Raw genomic sequence first — 19,040 nt, forward strand, 5'->3', positions numbered from 1 at the left:
TTTGCGCAACAGTCAAATGTACAATGCCTTTTATAATAAACACGTACTGTAAAATATGTCATCTTTCAAAATGAATTCTGAGGTCTTTTTAAGAGTCTCAGACAGCTAATATGTTGGAGAAAGGAACAATATTAGATTTTATTGCACTAAGGGAAAAAAAAACTAAAAAAATGTTTTAAAAAAATTACTTGATTTCTCTCGCTCTTTTGAAATATGAAGAACAAGTTGGATATGAAGAGTTGTAAATTACAGTGAAATAGGATCATGCTGCACTTAGCCTTTCTCATGGATAAGAACAAGGTACATGGACCTCAAGACCCTTCTTCTGCTAAACACATTATACACAGTAATTTAAAGAGAAGCTCTATGATTAAGACTTTGAATTTAATCTGTCAAATGACAAAAGATTTCAGAACTGCAATAGCAATCACAATTTAAACATCACTGAAGCAAAACAGTCAGGAGATAACTAAGGAGATGAAAATCCTTATCACTCCAAAGCCAGACTCAATATTATGGGGATGTAAGCTTACTCACAACCAAAAATCTAGGGGCTACCTTCAGTCCTTCTCCTTTTGTGAAGGGCTAATTTTGAAAACTTGCCTGAAGAATAATAATATACATAATGTTACTAGAGAAAATTAATGCCTTAAAAAGATGCTACTCGTCAAAGTGGTGTGTATGAGTTCTTCATTATGTAAAGTTTGAAAACCAAAGCAATTCTTTAGAAATGAATGTTGACAATTGCGAGTTATTTGGGGATTAAGTCTGGGGTGGAGAGGAGCAAACTGAGATTATGATTACAATAAAGAACTTGCATGGATTTATACTTTGCTCTGACACAGAATTACACAGAACTGACAAGGCTATACTTTGAACTATTGTGTAGGGTGAAATCAAAGTCAAGTCTCCACAGATTCCTGTTTGGCTGGCTCTATCTACACCAATGAGTTCTTTCAGCACAGTGATGATAGTCAGAGATTATTTTTTTCATTTGTCTTTTGCTATAGTTACACTGGCAGATGTTTGCTGTAAACATAGCTTGTATTTACTACACAAACTTTTCATGGGATGTCTGCAACATAAACTTCAACACTGTGTAGATATGGAAGATGCATCTTATTTCTCTGTAGCCCAGGTATCAGCATTGGTTACAAGTGTTTGCACTGGAAAATGAAATTTTATTTTTCTTCTATTTGTCCATGAAAGTATTGGACAGTGTTGCACAGCTTGGTGGAACATACCATGGGACACTTAAGAAGAGCTCCTAAAATTACCAGTGTACTGATACGATTTGAAAGAGAAACATGAATGCTTTTGTAATGTTCATAAGCATCTCCAATCAATTTGCAAGGCAATTAGTGTCCCTTTATGGCAAACCATGAAAGGAGCGGAGCTGGTAAAACAAAGCAGAGAGGAATAAAGATTCCTTTGTGGTTTCTGATTAGTAAAAATGAGTGAACTACTTAATCCAGATTCTGTGCTACAGAGTTTGCCTTGGCCTGGCAAATTGTCCTTGAAGTGAACTCTGTTTGCCAAGAGCTTGCACCACAGCAATGTTTCTCTGAAATTAGGGTTCTCAGTTAGGACAAATGCAATTAGAAAAGAGGATTCAAATTCTGTTGAAGATCTACTTTTGAGAAAGCTTAGTTTAGCATTTTTTGCTGTATACAGTACATATTTCAGGGCAATTTTGGAAACAGTATCTTTTAAAAGTTCACATTTGCTGAGCTAGTAGCACTGGATAAGAGCTCACGTTTGTAATGAACAAATTTGTTACTGTCCCAGTCAATAGCTATTGATTTGGTAGAGCATTTCTGTTTATCACAATCAAATCCTTTTTCTTTTTTGTTCAATAGTCAATGACATTGTAATGGAAAGTACTGCTTACAAACTGATGCAATATATATTAGCAGCAGCTAGAAGTTAATGACTAACAGTTATAAAGAGGAAAGTATGTGCTAAGAACAGCATTACACTTCTATTAATCAAAGTTACTGCATCCAATATGCCTTTATAGGTTAGTGCAACTGTAATGCACATCACTTAAAGAGTTTTTGCTATTATTAATCTAAGTTTTAACACAAAACAACTTTTAATCATGCTGTCATTGCATAAATAATTTGGCTAAGACAAGGTTCTGTCTGATTTTTATAGCATCCCTTTTAGTCATTGGAAACTTCTGTCCCTAGTTTGCTTTTACAGTCTTAGAATCAGCATTCAGAGAGATATTGCTTTGCTCCCAGCTAAGGACATGTCATTCTCTAAATACCACAAGTAGAGCAGTATTAAAGCAAAAGAGAAGCATACTAGAGTGCACGTGCCCATTGCTCAGCTTGCCTCCTAACTTGTTCTCTGCAGCAAAGCAGTACTGCACAACTTAGTACTTCACATTTTATATAATTTGCACTTTCCAGCTGTTAGAGTGAAATTTGATACCTTGTGTATTCTTCTCACTCTATAATTATTGTTGTGTAATTGTTGTTTTAAACCTGCCCCACCTAAATCACATTTGCTTTCAAAGTTTTTCTTTTATACCTGAGAGTTCAATATAACTATAACAGTTACATCTATATTGTTATGTTATATCTAAGCAAACATTCCCAAAAAAATAATAGAGTGTGTTGAATCCAGAGAGAAAAGCACAACTACTAATGATAACTTCTTGACTTAAGGTTGTCTATAACCATTTTTCCTGTAGAACAGGAACAAACAGGCCAACACTGGAGCATTGATTTATCTGTTTGTTTCTGTTTTCTTAATGCAATTTGCATTTCTCTTTGGACTGATGATGAGGCATTACAGAAAGAAAATTTATAATGTGGCAGAGATTAAACAACCATGCCATTGCCAAGTACATTATTCTGTAGTCTGTGTGCACCGACTAATTGGATTTAAACAATGTTCATAAATTAGGGCCTTTAGAATTTTTGAGAGATGAGACATTGCTACATTTACCATACAGATTCTGATCACATGTGTGAAACTAGTGATGGCTGGTGAAATTCTAATTGATGTTATATTTCTCATTATGAATCAAGGAGCTAAATTCAGTTCAGCTCCTATGTATTTACACATCCCAACAAAGATATCCAATGCTGCTCAGTCAGCATTAACTTGTGTTCTTGTTTGCTGTCAGCAGAACAACTACTGACAGGAGAGCAATGAAGACTAAGCCATATCTTTCCAGAAGCGAGCAACATAATGGATTTTGTTAGTCTAATAACCATGCATTCCTAAACAATAATGAATTTATTCTTGCAATACTGTGTGAAGAAGAACAAATTGATCTTCTTCATCTTAATTTAGAACCAGAGAGAGACAGATTTTCACAAGGTCATCCCTTAACTCTACTGAATTTCCATTCCAGGGCAATGAGTTCAGGAGATGCAATTTCCTTTATGCTCTAGTATGCTATGTTTTTCAAACATAACTTTAGATACTGTAACAAGGTGAAAATAAGAAATATTTGTATTCTTTGTATCTACTGTGAAGGTAAGAGGGCATTATTGTCTTGTACACACAAAAACTTCCTCTTGACATGTTCTGCAACGTTTTAAAAGAGAAATATAAGAAAGCATTCCAAATCAGCAAACAACATAGCTGGGTTGAGGCAATGATTAATTACAAGAAGAAAATGTCTTCTGAGCTTTAGCATAAAATACAGCAAAAAGTCAGCATTAAAGAAATTACTTGCACGTTAATGAGACCTTCATATAATACTTACGTTTTTCAGTATTTCATAAAAAAATTAAAACCCAGATAAAAATGCTAGACATCAAAGAGATTGTTAGCCTCTTGGCAATTGCAGTGTAAGACATTTTCATGGATTATTCTAGAATTTTAGTAAATCATTTGAAAGTGTGCAATAAGTTTTAAATAGTTTGTATTTTTATTTCTTTAAAATAGAAATTTGAATTCTTCTGGTACCAAAATGAGCAAAATTCAACTGAAGAAACAGTGAGTGTTTGTGGGAAGGGAAGAATATGGCTGCTAGCTATCTTACAAACACTACAGGCTGAATTGACCTCATTGTCAACTCAGTTTATGGTTTTCTCTACTGAATTCCATTTGCCCATAGGCAAACTCTGCAATGCTGTTTCATATAAAACTGTAACGATTTTATTTGAATGAGGAGGATTTTTACCTAAAAAAATCAAACCAAGCCAAAACAAATAACCAACACATTTGTAATTGAAAACAGATAGGCTATGTATTTCTCACTGTGCTCCCATACTATGCAGTACCCTATGTCCTTAGGATTTACATATTTTCTGAATACTGCAACCTGTATCAAGTGTAGAATTCTTAATATTGATACTAGAAGACACAGAATGGCAAAACCAAGGAAAAGCTATTTATAGTATATTGTATAGTATATTATAGTAACTTACTTTTTGTAACAACTCCTTCAAGACGAATTATATTTGGGTGATCAAACTGACCCATTATACTAGCTTCTCTCAGGAAATCTCTTCTTTGCCTGTCCATATAACCACCTTTTAGAGTTTTAATTGCAACAGGTATCTCTCTTTTTCCTGGTGTCTTCAGACGTCCACTGCATACTTCCCCAAATTCACCTTAAGTAGAAAAAATATTAGATCATTCACAATGCCTAAAGAACCATTTGCACTAATGAGCATAAACAACTTATTTTTAAAATTAACCTTCAATAGTTGTCTTAAAAAATGTCCTTTTAAATAGCTCTATGTTATTTGTAGCCACCAGTAAAACTAGAACACAAAAATACCCAAGACTCACACAGCCCATAGAACTAGATACTTTTCTTCTCAATAAAAATATAGGATAGGATATTCAAGTTCAGTGAGTGACAACATTCATTGGTGCCACTACCCCGAGATCATGGGGACTGCAGCAGTCTAATTATCTGCCCTACATTGCATAGTTTACGCTGCTCAACTGAGACTTTGAAACTAAACTTTGATATCAAAGTCTTTGTGATCTAAATCAGCATGCTATGAGGAAATAATGTAATAATGGTTAGATTTTAATTGTAATGATGACAAAATACCTTTCTGTAGATATCTGAGACGGATGCTGTATTAACACATATATGAATACAAATGCCATAACAATATCAGAATATCTGGCTTTCAGTTGTAGAAAGCGTTTAAAAATGTACTTACTGCTATTTTGCCCAGAAGAGCACTTCCATATGATTTATTTAAATGGCTTTATTGCTTACATGAAACTAATTACCTATGTCACTGTTTGGACAGTCAAAGAACAACAGTTTCAGCAAATCAGGACTCTTGTGTAGTGAGAGGAATCCCAAAGCTTTCTTCAACTGATGTTCTGTGTAAGAAAGGGTCTTTGAAGAAAGCACATCTTGTATTCCCTTTACACATTTACTAGTTAAGTTTGTATGGAAATCACAGCTTTACTTTGATTGTGGAGCAGCAGTTATTTAAATCCCATACAAAATATTCTCTGGATGCCTGCAAGTCAGGTTTCAATGGGTCATAATTCAATAAATCAAAAACAATGTTTATAAGAATGTGTCAAAGCACTTATCAGTGCAGGGTATTTCCATAGCAAAATCAAATTTGATACCCCAGCCATTTTGGAATCAAAATTGCTGAAAAACAAAAAAAGAGTCATAAAAAGACGTACATTTATCTGGAGGATATGATTTGCTATAAACTACAGTAAGTGATGTGGGAACTAGTTTTGCTTAAAGGTTAACTACAGAATGAATGAAAATAAGAGAGTTCTATCCTGTAAGAATGTGATTAGATATAAACCAAATACAGAAGAGAAAGGATTGATTGGAAGTCCCACTTCAGAAAATTATAACTGCCTGATATTATAGGATGAGAATGAATACTGTCACAAAGTCTGTATTTTATTAGATTCTGTCACCTCCATTACAAAATAAAACAGGTTTTATTACCCAGTAAGATTCAGGAAGAGTGGAGGAATTTAAAAAAAAACACCCACTTCATAGCTTGTCTTTTGCTTCAAAACAGAGACATCACAGAAGTGCAAGAGTGTAATTAATAGATGCTGAACGTAACCTTTGAATAAATTAGCATATTCTAACAAAAGCCAAGTTTCCTAGGTCTCCTTCCTATTTCTTTTGTGTTTATCTAATTTTTGAAAATAAATGTTTGTTTCCTGAAGATATGTTATGTATATGAAAATAATGTCACAAGACTTATGCTCTGGGAATCTTGACAAAAGGGGAAGCTGGTAGGGAATTTCATAGATATTTATCCTCTTTGTCAGTCTGCCTGCATGTGACACTTGAGAAAACAGTAGATAACCTGAACTTCCAGAATCCTACTATAAAACAAAATCATGAATCCTGAATGTTTTGAATGAGACAGAATCATAGAATCACAGCAACAGAAGAAGCAATGAGCAGAAATGGAAATAGGAATTTCCATCTGAATGTGAGGAAAACTGCTTTGCATGTGAGAGTGACAGAGCGCTGTCACCAGAAAGGTGGTGAAGTCTCCTTCTCTGGAGATGTTCAAGAGCCTCCTGGGTGCTGTCCTGTGCACCCTGCTGTGCACCCTGCTGTCTGTTTCAGCAGAAGGTTGGACTACATGATCTCCGGAGGTCCCTTCCACCCCAATGATTCTGTGATGTTGTGGAGATAATCAAGACAAATTCTAGCTCTGCAACAGTAAAGGTATTTATGTATAGTATAAGTAGAAGCTAAGAGCCAGGTGTCAATGAAGTGACCGTTATTTCTTGCTCCACAGAAAAAGCTGTCGATAACTAGAGAAAACAATAGAATTCGTTGTCTGCTCACTTTTAATAGCATGTGTTTTAATGGTATAAAACTGATATGTCTTACTGTAAGTCATGCAAAAAGAAGCTAATTCAGCACTCCAGGGACTTGCCTTATGGAAGCCACACATTCCTTTTCTCACCTCGTCATAAAATACATGATATTTAAAGTGAAACAGGAGTAGTCAGTCTACTTCAAAGCCTTATATGCATTCTTGTATTACTGCATGAGATCAAAACAAATATCTTACAACACATAATCGCTGTTGATAGAACTGAAAGGTTATAGCACCAAATACAGCTCAAGTCATTTCCCACACTTTCAGTCATTAGACCTTTGGGAAAATTGACAGAATAAAGAAAATACAAGGATAAGTGTCGCTTTTAATGGAGACTTGACAAAGAATGTCTGGGAATTCCTTTTAAGAAGAGTGGTTAAAGCTTTAAACTAAAGAGCAAGATGTCTGGGGTAAAAAAAGCGTCACAGATAGGACAAAACCAAAGGATGTCACTGCATGTCAGTAGGTGCAATGAGCTCAATACAAAGTGAGGCTGAATGGGATAATCTGAAGAAAATCTACAGCAAAGAAGGGCAAACTGTGGGAACTGTGGGAATTGGTAATATAATGGAATATTTAATACTAAAGATAAAAAAAATCTTACCAAGTGTTTTGAAACCTAGAATATGCATTATGAAATTAAACAACAGTGAAATTCTGCTGTAAGTAGACGATGTAATAAAAGGGAATTGACTAATCAACTTCACAATTTAAACAGCAATTTAAACACAATTTAAACTATTGCTAGATTGTGGACTTCACTAGCACTTGTTTATTTGGTTGATATCACCATGAGAAATGAAAGCTAAGCATATTTATAGGTGTTCACCAAGTGTTTACAAAGTACTTAGCTTAGCTAACATTAAATTTACCCCCACTTAGTTAAGTGGAGGGATTTGATTTTAACTTTTTACAATTCCATAATCAGAAACGAGATAATTTTATTTCAGAACACTGCTTGTGGTTTGATAGTATTGTCCCCAAACAGTTGCAATAGACTACTCAGTAGCAAATAATTTCTCTTTTGCCTTTGGTATTCTAATCTGCTCACTATTATAAATATTTGATCAAACTGCAAATGCCACTGCTGCTTTTACCCTCCTGTTTGAAGCAGGGTATCAGCATGAGTTCTTCAAGGACTAACAAAAAAGATCATTAACAACTATTAACCTGGGTGTGCTTTCATTCAATCAGAAGGTCTACAAAATAGCATTTTTGTTTCTCAGAGAATCCAGATGTAAGATAGTAGTGAATGGGATAATGGGGAGCCTGACTAGATGGCCAGCTTGAGTATGCATTTAGGTGCACCTTTTGTTACCTTAATGCAGCTCTTCATACTCTCTAGTGACAAATGGTGAACAATTTAGGAAGGATTTTGCAAAGCTTGTATTTTAATTGCTTTATTTACACCAAAATACCAGAAGGAAGGACAGTACTTTGAAGTTTGTAAATGTACTGGAATACTGAAAGCATGACAGAGGGGAGGACTGGAATTGAAGTAAAAGGCTCAATTATCTGGCACCATGGAATGTAGTAGTTGTGTTCAAAAACATCAGCTTGGTAAATGTCCACCAGGATTACTTGAAAGGATTTTAGCAAGAGATTAATTTTTTTTTCTCGAAGTGAGAAGTCTCATGGGCTCAGCAGCATTTTTTAATTTGTTGCTGCTTTGCTCTTTTTATTTTGGCCATTATGTCTGATAGTTGTGGTGAAAAATCTTGTCTTGAGTGTCAAAGCCATCTGCTATGCAACTAGTGAATTGCTAAGGGCTTTTTGGACATGAATTTTTCTATTAAAAAAGCAAACTTGAAACTACTTGTAGGAAAAGATCAGTTTCAAATTTTATGTCCAAAAAATCTATGAAAAAAATCGAGTATTTGCAATGTTTCAATCTGATATTTTGCAAAATAAAAGTTTTCAGTTCTTAAATGGAAAAAGTTTCTGTTTCAAAAAATTACAGAAATTCATAATGAGAATATTTAATCAAAATAAGTTGATCAAAAAGCGCTGCTCTAAGAACTATCTTTATTAATTCAATTATTAATTTAAAGAGTTTTATCATTAATATTGATTCATTTGGTAAAAGATTTTATTTTTTGTTTCACTGATCTGAAAATTGTAGAATTGGGTAAAAATATTTTATAAGTAATTCTTCTGGGATGAGAAGACTATCTTATACATGGTTACAAAGTTTGGTACAGAATCAGAGAAAGCATAAAGGAAGCGTCATGACTGAATTACAATGGCATGTTATGTCCCCTAGTAGCTATCCAAGAACTCTGTGAGAATTTGTAGTCTCCCTGCCTTAGAAACAATATTTAATCTGTATCTTGCCTCCATGAAACTGGGTTTAAATTTCATATGAAATAGTTCTCAAGTCCTATTAGGCGAATACCTTTGAAAATGGCAGATTATTCAGTAATTTGTAAGATTAAAGATATAAAAATAAAATATGTCAAAGCAGACAAAAGATTCACTCCTGGATACAAGAGAGAGAGATGCTGAATAAGGAATTTTCATAAATGAGTTAAGTTGAGAATAAGGACACAATTTTCATCTGAACAAAAATCGATAAGCCAAATCCTCCTCTGTCATATTCTCCTTTGAAATCAGCAGAAATTCCAATGCTGAAGGTACTTCAATATGCTTTGCAATCAATACCTATAGTATGTCTGAAGAAAAGGAGGAAACAAAAGAAATCAAATATAATGTTTTCTGCAAAAGTCAGCCCTCTAAGGGCTCTCTCAAGCTAATAACTCATATGGTGCACAGTGCCAGCTACACATTATCTCTCTTAAACAATCAGGTATACTCTGTAGTACTCTTGCTATATGGAATTCAGGGTGTAACAGATTTTTCTCTCTTACTTTCAAGTCAATATGTTCTCTTCTCTGCTTGTTAACAGACCAGGTTTTATGTCTATTACATTATTTGTGTTTATTTTCATGACATTTCCTACGGCATGAAACACCTTTAGCAGCACAGTTTGTAACCAGTGTAGTAATGTACCATTAAATGAGGGACCTCAACTGAAAAATACCTCTCTCTTCTTAAGTGACTAAGTTATATGAAGCCACGATAAAAAAGAAGAGTCGTAGTGCATTATGTATTTTGATAATAATTTCCCTAACAATACCAGTTAGCAGTCCTATGACAGGCTCACTATGAACAAATTACAGAATTACAGTCTTTAATTTTTATTTTTTTTAACCACTGACACACTTCCACAAGGTGTAAGTGAGTTTAGCTGCCTGTTGTACTTCAAATTTTTTTTTTTTTTGATGGGATTACAATTAGAATAAGTAAACAGTAAAAAAAAAACAACCCACCACCACCACCACCACCACAACAACAACAACAAAAAACCAGCGTTTTTATGCAGGTATTTATTTAGTAAGTAAAAACTAGTATTGTTAAAGATGACCAAGAACAGGTAGCTAAAAGATGGACAATGAAATCTGGATTGTACTAATTCTTACAAAAATCTTTGTAGTTAGTATTGTAAGTATCTTTAAGGCAGCAATTTACAAAACTCAGTCACTCCTAACAGTATCCTACTGATGGAGAGAAATAACCATATTTTGTAAATTGTAGACAGGCATAGGGTTAATGTATTTCACAAGCAGAAAAGAAGTATCAGAGATGGAACGGAGGCTCAGAATTTCAGTCTTGCTGTGCACATCAAAATTACTGTTAGAGATCCTCAGCTCTCCCACCTTCCCTTCCTGTTGTGGCTCAGTATAGATTAATATTTCTCAGCCACTGATAGTGTGCAGGCAACAACACTGAGAATGTAAGCAGGACAGAGAACTTCAGATTCTCCTTTCAATCTCTTCTGTTTTGATTTGTTCTAACAGCGAGAAATGGTGGCGGACATTTTGAATGATGACCTGTTGGTCAGAAGGCACGCACTGAGATCTACTAGTTTTAGGACCCCTTAAGAACCTATCTGAGCCTATACTCTCTAGGTCCTCAAACAACAGAGTAAAACAATTTCTGTAAAACAATTCCTGTAAACAATCTCAATTGGTCAATAATGACATGCCATATGTCCTAGAGTTTCAGAACACAAGTTAAAAGAAATGATTTTGCAAGACTCTGCTCTTTACAAGTTTTTCTTCTTTGTAAGGAAATCTAGTATCTGCATCAAACATTCCTTTAGGGAGAAAGGAGAGCCCAGTGGGCTGGGTCAATCACACAGCAAATTCAAATCAAGTAAGAATTATTACATTTTCACTGTGCATAAAACTCATATAACACTGCAGAGGTAGAACGACAGAGAGGGTCAGAATAGGCATTTTCCAGAAGCACAAAACTCACTAACTACTAAACTCTGAGAGAATATATATGGATAACGTTTGATTACATATGTCTTCTTATTGTTTCTTTCCTAAATAGAAAAGCACAGTAGTACTGATGATAACTGTACAGTATTTGATCTTTCTCATTGTTTTCCAATCTATTTAGAAAGTCTGTCTGTACCAGAACTCCACAAGCTTGTTGAAGCATCTGAGCTGCATGGGAGAACAGGCACACAGAGATCCTTAGCAGCAGCAGTGCAGGAAAACTGCTGATATAACTTTAGATCAGAAGCTGAGTGATGCTTGAGAATAAAGTGGTCTATCAGTGAAGTATGTCCACATTTGTACTACACTTGTCTACTTGCATTATCATGGTAACTTCAGAAAAACAGTCCTTTCATGCATAGCTTTTGAGTGTATATGCTTTTACCTGCCCCAATAACTCTCTCAATACGAATTCTTGAAGGATCTATCTCCTTTGCAAATTCATGGACAGCAAGAGATGGGTCTTCATATGTGTCTGGATCAATATATGTTTTGATTCCTGGGAAACGTACTGCAAAACAGAGAGAACGCTAAGAGTCAACAATTCTTTGATACTCACATACTATAACAATATGTGTTTTACTTCTTTCTTTAAAATTAATATATATATATCATTTTAAAATTGTCAGAACCTAACAAAGGATGACTCCAAAACCAGCTACTCATTTCACAGAAACTGTAGAATACACAAGAGTTATTCTCATTTGCTGGAAGTCTGGAAGTACTAGGTCTTCAAAGATTGAGCATAGACTTACATATTTCTTTTTACTCTTATTTATCCTTTGAGTGTTTTTTTAGGTGTTTTTTTTTTTTCCCAAGTGATTCTTGTAAGCCATTGTACTTTACCTTCTGAGGTAGAGGACAAACTTCTGCCAATCTGACACAATCAAAAACATTCAAAATTATTGCCTGAAAACGTCACTAATGTTCTGCTGGACTCCACTGTAATGCCTTAATATATTCTAGGTGAGTGAAAGCATGAAATTGTTTTCAGGATTGTTGCAATGCATTGTTCTATCAGTCTTCATTTTAGCTTACAGTGGTATTGGATAACCAGCGTTAGAGTAAAACCCAGAGAAAATATAGGTATTAGGTTCTCTGAATGCTCTGAATGCCATATATCATTGCTTGCTGGTTACTATCATGTTTGCTGGTTATACAGGTGCCACAGGAACAAAAAGTCAAAGGCCTTTAGAAAACTCTATTTTTGGATTTCAACTGATAAGATAATGTCAAATTCTGGTGCAGTTTTGTCTTTGTTGCAGCTGAACACAAGCACCTCTTGAGAAAAAAAGTTAAATAATAGCCCTATCTAAGTTTTGAGGAAAATACTATTTTAGGTAAGACAAAGTGGGTTTTTTTTGTTTGTTTGTTTTTTTCCCAATCCAATTGTTTTTATTCCCTTTCCAATTGCCATTGAATAATTTAGTCTGAAGAAACTCTTTGTTGTCTTTGCACTTAACTCACATCCTGAAGGAATTTTTCAAGTACAGTTAGTAAATTGGGATACTACAACCATAGAAAATGCAGAGAGCTGCTCACTTGGAAGGGTGTCTACAGAGACACCAAGTGAAGGCTCAAAGATATGAGGAAAAGCAGATCCTCAGGACTGACAGTGATTATTGCCAAGCAGTTTAAATTCCTGTTTGTTACTCCTTGGACAAATTAGACTATCTGTCATTTACTTGGAAAACACAGCTTGCAAATTTAATTCTGTCTTTTACTAGTGGACTGATAAATGTTCCTTTTGCCAAACAGGTCCAGTCTTTGAGATTTTCTCTTCTCAGAATGGGTCCTGGAGGACTGTGCTGCTTTGTTCTATGCTGATCAGTTTGCACAACCAGTGAGCCAGGTGCAAGATGAGAACAAAAATACCCAGATCCATTAACAAAGCTTTAATAATTTCTGTCTATTTCCTAGGAGATGGCTGCAGCAACAGTGGGTTAGTGCCAGATTGCTTTGGCAGGTTCCAGCAAGCCATCATTTTCTGGCATGTCTAATATCCCTTGAGCTCCTGAGTGTAGCATGTCCAAGAACTTATGTTGTTTCTTTTGGACTATCTGGATGGGAATTTTTTTAGGCTCCTGCCATGTGGTGATTAAGTTCTGGAAAACTTTCAATTCATTAACAGACATTGATGTAGATGGTGCATCAACTTCACAGGGTACTGCAGCTGGGTCCAGAGAACCTCTTCAAAAAGAATTAAGTACTACGTAATCTTTTTCCTCTTATCACTTAGTGGATGAGCCCAAAGTACTTCATTATCTGATGCGCCTAAATGCATTAGATGACATCTAGTTCAGGGCATACAAATGTGGATGGGCTTCATCAAATCACCTGCAATACTCATTTGAATCAATGCCGAAGAGAGGACACATGCTATATTCAAATGTGAAGCACACCAGACATCATGGGATTTCACGTTATCAGCTGGGTCATGGACCCTTTTCTAACTCCCTTCAAAGGGCATGGTTCCTGAAATCTTCCTGTAAGTCATAAAGATTTCCCAAGGGAGATAGGATGGATAAACACAAGATGGTTCTCCTCTGTGCACAGCAGAGGAAACAAAGCATGGATATGACTAAGCTGGTAGTAGGAAGAGTCAATTTTAACCAGTGTAAGTTTTACAATAGAATTTCTTTTAAAAAGCTTCAGCCCGTTTAGGAGAGACCATACTTATACTGATCCAGGTAGAAACTCTGCAGCCGCCTAAATTGTTTCAGGTTAAGATGCTGGATACCAAATCAATAAATAGCCCACAGTCAGGCAAGAATTGCTACTAGCATGAAAATGGCACTTCTGGTGGAAGCACTAATTGCCCCATTGTAAAGGAAGGAATATTGTTTCTACACAGTTTTAGCTACTGGAGTAACTCAGAGTAGCTCCTTTTTATCCTTTAACCTATGGAGCACATGATCTGGGAAATGCTCCTTCAAGTCTGATGCTTTGATAACTGCAAAGGAATGAGAGGCCTCATAAGATGAAGCTTTGTGTCAGTATGAAATAGGGTCATCATTTGTCCTGGCATGAAAGGCACTTAGTGAGGCTTTTCTCAAATTCAGTCATGGCCTCCAGAGGCATATATGAAACTCTGCAGCAGGAAGGTTTTTGTTTGCTGCTCTTTCTGATCAGATTTGGAAACAAATGACAAACAAATCTAAGTATTTTTTATAGTATAATGTGAGTATCCCTTCTCAGCATGGAAGGAACCTGGATACAGTTTTGTCACACAAAAAAAGATTTTATTTCTTGTGACGTAGCTTTTGTCTTGATCATGATAGTTCTAGAGATGTTTTCAAAAGGAATAAAAAATTAAGCAAACCATAACGCCCTTTCTACAAGCTAACAATAAATAAAACGTTTTTTTTTTCTTTTTTAAATCAACTCCAACATAAAACAATGAGACTAGTAATTTAAACTAAGTAGCTAAACTTAGCTAAATAAATTAACACTTTGCCCATGAGAGTTTTTCCGTCACAGTACTGATCAGTAAGAAAGAGAGAGAAGGAAGTCTTATTTGTTGTGTGGCTGGAAGTGTAGATCCCAAAAGACACTAACAGAGAAGTGAATACAAATAACAAACATGGTCATGGTCAGGAGTAGAATTTTGAGGCAGATAATCAACATGGCCCAGCCCAGTGATGAATTCACAAAAATTCACCTGGAAAATTGACAAATATGATTAATAGAACACAAAAGAATCCTTTTGTGAATTCAGTGTGAATTGTTCTAGAGAACATACAAATAAGAACAGTCTTGATGGTGCAGACAATAAGGAACTATGTAAATGGCCAGATTAAAATATCAAGGGCAAAAGATGAAGAGAAAATTATGAATACTTTTCATTTAAAATATAATACATATTTTATGTAACACAGTGTTAAACTACTTACAATTTCCATTTTGCAAATGAGCCCTTCTTTTCTCTTCAGATTTCATTTTGGCCTTTATGTACCACTGGCATCTTTTAAGAAAAGCAAGTGAGGTTTTAATTAAAATGAATATAATGCATAAAATAAATGTACATTAAGTTTTCTCTGCAGTTTTATGAAAGCCAAAGTCTTTACATTCTGCATCCACAGTCACTTAGATTTGACACTAAGGAGAGAAACAAACCTGAAGAACTACAAGCAGATTGGATATCAGTGAAAATAAATCACAAATGGATGATTAGTAGTGAACACGACTACCAAAGTTTGATGCAATACTTTATTCCCATGCTTGAAAGAATGTTGATACTTATACTATTTTTCTGCACCCTTGTTTGCATACATTGATTCACACAGACCAAATCTTATCCTAATACCTTTTATTCCCAGTGGGTCAAAAAGCTTACAGTTCCTTCATAAGATAGGTTCTTTGAGTTCAACAGGGTTCATGAGAAAATAATTTTTTGTATCCAATCTCTGCATTGTACACGAGTTGCTGAGACCACTAGTTTACAATCACCAAGAACAACACTGAACACAAAGTCTTACACTTGGAATGTCTGCCCAGAGGAACATTCAAAGAAATAGCTCTCTAAACCCTTAAAATTCTCCCTAGTATTCAAAGCCCCAGAATTTGACTACAGATGCCAGTGAGAACCAGCAGTGGACTCTTCCAGTTCCAGCTCCCCATTTCCTACTACTGTTAACTAGAAAATCACTTGAAAGGAATACCTTGTGTAATGATAAATCACAGTAAGCTTTACTACTCTGTTTTCCAGAATTTAGCCGAGACCCCAGTCTCACTGTCTATCTTGTACCTTCAAGTCACTACTGCTTTCATTTTTCTACCTGCAACAGAGAGCCATGTCTCCTGCTTGGTTTTGGTGGATAATCACTCAGTGGAGTGCAGAGGCAGGTGCTCATTTAACCCAGCCTCTTCACTATGAATAGACTCATCAGCAGTGTTGTGACTCTGTAGCTCATCAAATTGCTAATTCTAAACAGCAAAGAGCACATCTGCAGTATACCAATCCCATTCTTCATGCTGAAATTTGTCTCCAGTCCTACAGCAAATAGTATTTATCCAAAATTTTCTTGCTCTGTCTTCTATGCAGTACATTCTTATCATTTTATTTGAGAAGTACTTCAAAATGAATTCACATCTTACATAATTGAAATAGTTCAATTGAGTAAGATGTTAGAAAGCTAAGAGAATCTCTGATATCTTTAACATTAGCAAACAGGAAGAATAAACCTAGAAAGAAACTCATTTCCTTTTTTTTTTTTTTTTTTTTTTTTTTTCATTCCTGAGTTTACTGAGTGTTTTATCAGGGAAAAGTTTGGCTTGGGCTTTTAGGAGTTGCACTCAAGGATTCCAGAGAATCATTTCCTCTGAAAGTCTGTCTTTGAATAACTCTTCTGTCTGAAAGAGACTAATGTTTGTCAATGTTTCTTGTAATTGTACGAATATTTTATAAGCTTCTAAGATTGAGATTACAGTGTGTTCCAATGTGAGCTGCTTCAGTTAAATAAAATGTTAGACTTAACCGGATTCATTACTATTTACATAATGCCTGCACTGGTATACCACTTTCTTTCCTAATCAGAGGTAATGGTATACAAACAACAGAAAAATATTTACAAATCTGAATGCACAGCACTGTCTATTAACATCAACCCAATCTGTAATGACCATTAGCACATTCACAGAAGTAACTTTAACATCTCTCCTCCGAAGAACAGACTCTAAACAGGTCCAAGAATGGTGTAAAACCCCATCCAAACCCCAGATTTATCTGTCCCAAAGCTGAATAAGAGGGAAACTCCATGGAGAACCCTCCTCACATGGAGGCTCTTTCACCAGTCTTACGTATACGAAGAAAGGAGAGGCAAAAAGAGTATGAATGGCCCAAAGCCCACACAGTTCCTCCTACAGAACTTACTGCAAGAGATATGAGCCAAACTCCCTCTGCTTAGCCCCATACCTCTAGAGAATATTAGGAATTTTTAAGGCTTTTTTGACCCAAGGCAGAACTGTGGTGCCGCTAATGTCTTACAGAGGAGGTGTGGACATACAGTCTCTATCCTTTTAAATTCTGCTTTGTTTCTGGTAGAAATAAACAAAATCCTAAAGTCACACACACACAAAAAAACAGATGCTCTGTGTCATGTGTGATCTTGAGCTCCAGTAAGGTCTGGGATTCTGATCACTACCTGCATTTTTAGCAAGTCCATTACGAATTTGTGCATTCCCTTGAACTTTCAGTGTACAGTTGAGCACAGCATCCAGCCACTCAAAATCAAAACGCTTTCTAAACCAATTAGCACAATGTCTTTATTTGATCCTGACCAACATACCAATTGAGGAAAGGTAGACCACTAGCACCGTGTTAAAAGGAAGGAAATGGACTTGCAAGAATAAAAATCACCGACATTATAAAAAATAATAATTGCCCAGGTCAGTGAATTCACTTGCCACAGCACTTCTGTAATGTAGATTTACAAGAGTATCTTCAATAAAATGTTAAACAACAAAACAGGAAGCTAAATCATCCCAATATACTAGAGTAAGGTTTTCCTCTGTTTAATTTCATTTCATAATTCTTATGTTCTCTCTTAATAAATGCACAAGTGTATAATCACATACAGCTATGTAAGATATTTTTGCCTATAAATTTAATATAGCAAAAAGAAACAAAAATTGTCCACCCAGTGTCTTTACCAAACTATACTGCCAGCCCCAAGACATCAGAAATCCTAAGGTTACATTCTTCAAAGCTTTGCAATTTACAGTTAAGAGATTTTATAATAAATATTGTATTTTGTGTTCTTTTCTTTGTCTTCTAATGTCAGAGATCTGATGCCAGTTGCATTGCATTTGAAATTTTGTTTTCCTCCTGCCCATATCAGCAGGAAAGATGGTCAGAAACTTATTTAAAAAAAGACACTGAAAATGTGGCTAAATTGCCTAGCTATTCTTCATAAATTCTTAGGCTTGGATAACACAGACCTTGAGCAAATGACAACAGTGTAGCTTTAATTACCTCCCAGTGATCAGGAAGAACAAAGTGAGGATGACCAGGAGAGTGAATCCACCAACAGCAGCAGTGGCAATCACGAGAATCTGTCCCTGCTCTGCAGCCATATCAGAAGCTGAAAGAGAGGCACAAAGAAAGAGGTTAAAGTTCCAGCACCTGGGATTCATGCAGAATGGGTGACAACATTTAACTAGCCAAAAGTTGCAATTACTCTGTAGTAGTTCTCTTGGTGCTTAGACCAGACACGATGTGAGACTGTATCTGTGAAGTGAAAAACCTTCAGCTATGTACCACCTATGAAGAAATGGGGAATACTTCTAAAGGTTTCTAAAATGAGGAGCCAGCACCATCAGGCACTTGCAATTTACTAAGATCTGAATATGACTGGATTTTGGACATAAAACTAGAACAAATGTATTGCTGTTTTAGCTTAACCTTGCATGTTATTAACAAATATCTGTACATCTAACTATCCAAAATGAAGTCAGCAGCAGTGTTACACATGTAGGAAATACAGAGCTGGATTCAGTAGAATCCTAAGCAGAAAAAGCACATGTAACATATAGCCTGACACACTCTTCTGTGTTTCTAGTATTTAGATTTATTGTTACAAATTTATAGTTCTATCTTCAATATGCTTTGAGGATTGGCATCACTGCAATAGAAAAAAATGATTATTTTATGCTTCATGTTTTTCTCTGTTTTTTTTGTAGGTCATTTAGCAGGTAAAAAAGATCACTTGACATTGTCTGTAGAGGCTTGAGGTATATTTTCTTTACAATATTAAATGTTCTCTTCCTTTGTGACTTCAGAGCTTTTATTCTTAAAGTAAACACAGTCACACTTCTATTTTTTCATCATATAACATTTACCTAATTCTTACTTTCTTTTTTCTTTAAGGAACACAAT

The 19,040-nt window shown here is 35.4% G+C and overlaps 1 protein-coding gene across 1 annotated transcript in view; it reads right to left on the reverse strand.

Annotated features, from left to right (window-relative positions):
• Nucleotides 1-19,040, reverse strand: part of LOC104909327 (ephrin type-A receptor 6) — a 450,149-nt gene that overhangs the window by 46,980 nt on the left and 384,129 nt on the right. Inside the window, exons 10-13 of the mRNA XM_085239360.1 lie at nt 18,138-18,246; nt 15,058-15,128; nt 11,550-11,675; nt 4,395-4,580 (exon numbers count right to left, since the gene is read on the reverse strand). Of these exons, the coding sequence (XP_085095486.1) occupies nt 4,395-4,580; nt 11,550-11,675; nt 15,058-15,128; nt 18,138-18,246 (492 nt within the window). The remainder of the gene's footprint in view (nt 1-4,394; nt 4,581-11,549; nt 11,676-15,057; nt 15,129-18,137; nt 18,247-19,040) is intronic.

Source organism: Meleagris gallopavo, chromosome 1 (genome assembly GCF_905368555.1).
Source record: "Meleagris gallopavo chromosome 1, MGAL_WU_HG_1.1, whole genome shotgun sequence".
In the NCBI taxonomy this organism is placed as follows: Eukaryota; Metazoa; Chordata; class Aves; order Galliformes; family Phasianidae; genus Meleagris; species Meleagris gallopavo.